The following is a 2979-nucleotide window of genomic DNA, read 5'->3' as shown; positions in this document are numbered from 1 at the left end:
GGGGGGGGGAGACTTAGAAGCCAGTATCTCATTGGACTGTTGGAGACTAGTTGGCAAACAGATTTTGCAGAAGAGTCTCCAAAATGTCTCAAAATGTTTGCAGGAGTTCTCAATTTCCTCCCTTGAGTTGCAGAAACTCACAGCTTGTTACTTGATTTGTGAACATGTTCAACAACTTCTCTATTAAAACAGTCACTATAGACGGGATTTCCAGTGAAACTGCAGAACTTTGAATCAGTAAAGTTAACTTTAATTTAACCACGTGGACAACGGTCCTGAGATGAGCTTTCTCTGCTCCTGAACACTTTGTTGTTGTTATATTACTGAACCTCACAGGAGTAAAGGACCAAAGAAGGACTCGTTGTCTGTGTTTTTAGTGATTGCTGCTAATTGGAAGGGACGAGACCACAGAACCAGACTGAACACAGGCGGTGTTAGAGAAACTGAATAAATATCAGCCAGATTCAAAGAGGAACTCATCCATAGTTTCCAGATTTCCTTATTTCTAAAAATCTGCAGCTGTATTTTTACACTAGTAAAAACCGTCTGAGGCTACAGCCATGAAGATCCAGATCTGAAAATCACAGAGAAGAAATAATAATTAACAAAAAAAACACCTGCTCTAAACCTGCCCACTTTCATTTCTATACGTGCTCCAGTACTTTAAATCATAAATATGTGTGGCTACAGAGCAGGTGGAGGCATGTACAGGGTGGGCAGAGGTGGGCAACTAAATAATGGGCATGGCCTAGAATACAGATTTGCAAGTCGTGCACATGAAAATAAGTCACAAATTTCAACAGCTGGCCACTCGAAACATTGTTGCATGGCTTGTTTGTCCTGAACACAGAATTGAGTGGCGGCCCAGTGACTTACTGGCTTTAGAGTGTGGCTGTGGAGACAGAGTGGTCTCTTACAGTGGTTTGAGAAGTGGGAGGAAGGCTGCAACCCTCAGCCACAGCTGCTCTAAACAGTCAGAGTGGTGGGGGTGGGGGTGGCTGTAGTAGTGGTGGCTTTAATACACGGGCTGCCATTAGGAAAAAGCCACTGGGATGCCTGGTCCTGTCTGCCTGAACCCACCCCTCCCCGCCTTAGTTCGGTCCGGTCCCTCACTGCAGCATCAGCTGCTTGAGGTTGTCGTGCAGGATGGTGTCCTTGACATCGCGGAACACCAGACGGATGTTCTCTGTGTTGATGGCAGTCGTGAAGTGGTGGTACAGCGGCTTCAGCTGCTGTTCGCGGCGCTTCTTGCGAAAGCATTCCACCAGAAAGCACTTGACGTCTGGCAGACTGGCGGGGTCGCCCGAGAACTCTGGGAAGTAGTCCTTGATGGAGACCTGCTTCACCTTGTCCTCCAGCAGGTCTGTCTTGTTGAGGAACAGGATGATGGAGACGTTGCTGAACACCCTGTTGTTGATGATGGTCTCAAAGATGTTGAGGGACTCGCTCAGCCTGTTTGTCTGCCGGTCCTCCATCAGCACCTGGAGGTGTCAGAATGCAGATGATGTGTTTCTGTTTGAGGAACAGTACTTTGCTGTGGGTCTTAATGAAAGAGACCCACTGAGTGAATTATATATATACAAATATATTCCATTTTGAACAGCTTAGAACAGAACAGACAAAAAAGACAAAAACAAGCCCAACAGCATAGATCTACACAGGTAAGACAGAGTGCAACACAAATACATTCATATAAATATATTTATGGTTAGGCTATCACAATGCTGTTTAGTATGGATGCAATGGTAGAGTTTATAAAGCAGAGATAAGGAGTCCAGATATGTGAAAATCATCCCTCTGTAGAGAGAAGAGAGGAAGTTAAGTATTCTAAAGGAAAAAGTTTGTGCCAAGATGTTTTAGAAGGAGGTTTATCTGTGATCCATGACAAGAAGATGATGAGGACATCATACATCCTGTCACAACCTGTCCCTGTATCCCAAGAGTAACGAGACAGGATCAAAGGCCAAGGCAACTCCAAATATGTCACTCATGTCTTTCAGGACATCCAACCAGTACACCTGAATGTTAGGGCAGGACCTAACACAACGAATATATGTACCCAGCGTGTTTTAAAGCAGCTAATCACCTTCTTACCTGGTCAATTAAGCAGTAAATTCTCTATTGGAGATAAAGTGGCGTCAGAAGCAAATGTAGCTTTTTTAGATATAAAATCTCAAACTTGGAGATATCTAGCTCATTGTTTTAATTCCCTGGCACGCCCAAATATTATAGCCTGTATCTGTCATACCTGGCATCAGGGCGCCTTGTATTGGGGAGAGCAGAGCAGTCAGTGAGGATCTACCCTCTAGCTTTTGCACAGCAGACCAAGCTTTAACAGTACAGAGAACAACAGAATTGTTGTTACAGAGGGTCTTTACAAGTTTTATGTTCTTACAGGACACAAGGCCAAGCAGTGAGCACCACGTATGCAAGTTTTCCAAACCCAACCTGACAGAAGTGGGATCCTCCTCCCCACATCCCTCTACAAACCTCATATGTGAGGCTAGTTGGTAAAATTCAAAGTTAGGTATGTCCACTCCCCCTTCTGAGACAGGTAACTGTAATTTGGAAAATTTAAGCCTTGGTTTTCTTTTATTCCAAATAAATTCACTCAGAACTTTGTTTGAAAGTAACAAGGGGATCATCTGCAGGGCGTATAATATCCTGGGAAGCAGGTTCATCTTAATAACATACTCTACCAAGCAAAAACAAGAGAAAAATGCAAAATCTCTGTAAATCATTTTTTTAAATGACATCTCAGGGTTTCCCCAGAAAAGTGGCCAAGCCTGGTGGTAGTTTGCCAGCCAATGATCGTAGTAAAAAAAAAAAGATTAAAGTTGACAGGAAAGTTGAAAATATGGCTGTTTATTATGTGATATACTGTAAAACTACAATTTTACAAAAATGCATTTTTGAAATACTTTTTTTAAACAAAAATACAATTAAAATAAATACTAATTGTTTGCACCTAATTTAAGT

At 42.6% G+C, this 2979-nt stretch overlaps 1 protein-coding gene across 1 annotated transcript in view; it reads right to left on the bottom strand.

Annotated features, from left to right (window-relative positions):
- Nucleotides 1-6: 6 nt before the first annotated feature.
- Nucleotides 7-2979, bottom strand: part of LOC108228367 (guanine nucleotide-binding protein subunit alpha-13) — a gene marked incomplete at its 5' end in the record, with an annotated part of 23604 nt that continues 20631 nt past the window's right edge. Inside the window, 1 exon segment of the mRNA XM_037978580.1 lies at nt 7-1481. Coding sequence (XP_037834508.1) covers nt 1110-1481 — 372 coding nt within the window.

Source organism: Kryptolebias marmoratus, linkage group LG12 (assembly GCF_001649575.2).
Source record: "Kryptolebias marmoratus isolate JLee-2015 linkage group LG12, ASM164957v2, whole genome shotgun sequence".
NCBI lineage: Eukaryota > Metazoa > Chordata > Actinopteri > Cyprinodontiformes > Rivulidae > Kryptolebias > Kryptolebias marmoratus.
Note: the sequence above shows the minus strand (reverse complement) of the source record. Positions and strands in the feature narration are given on the sequence as shown.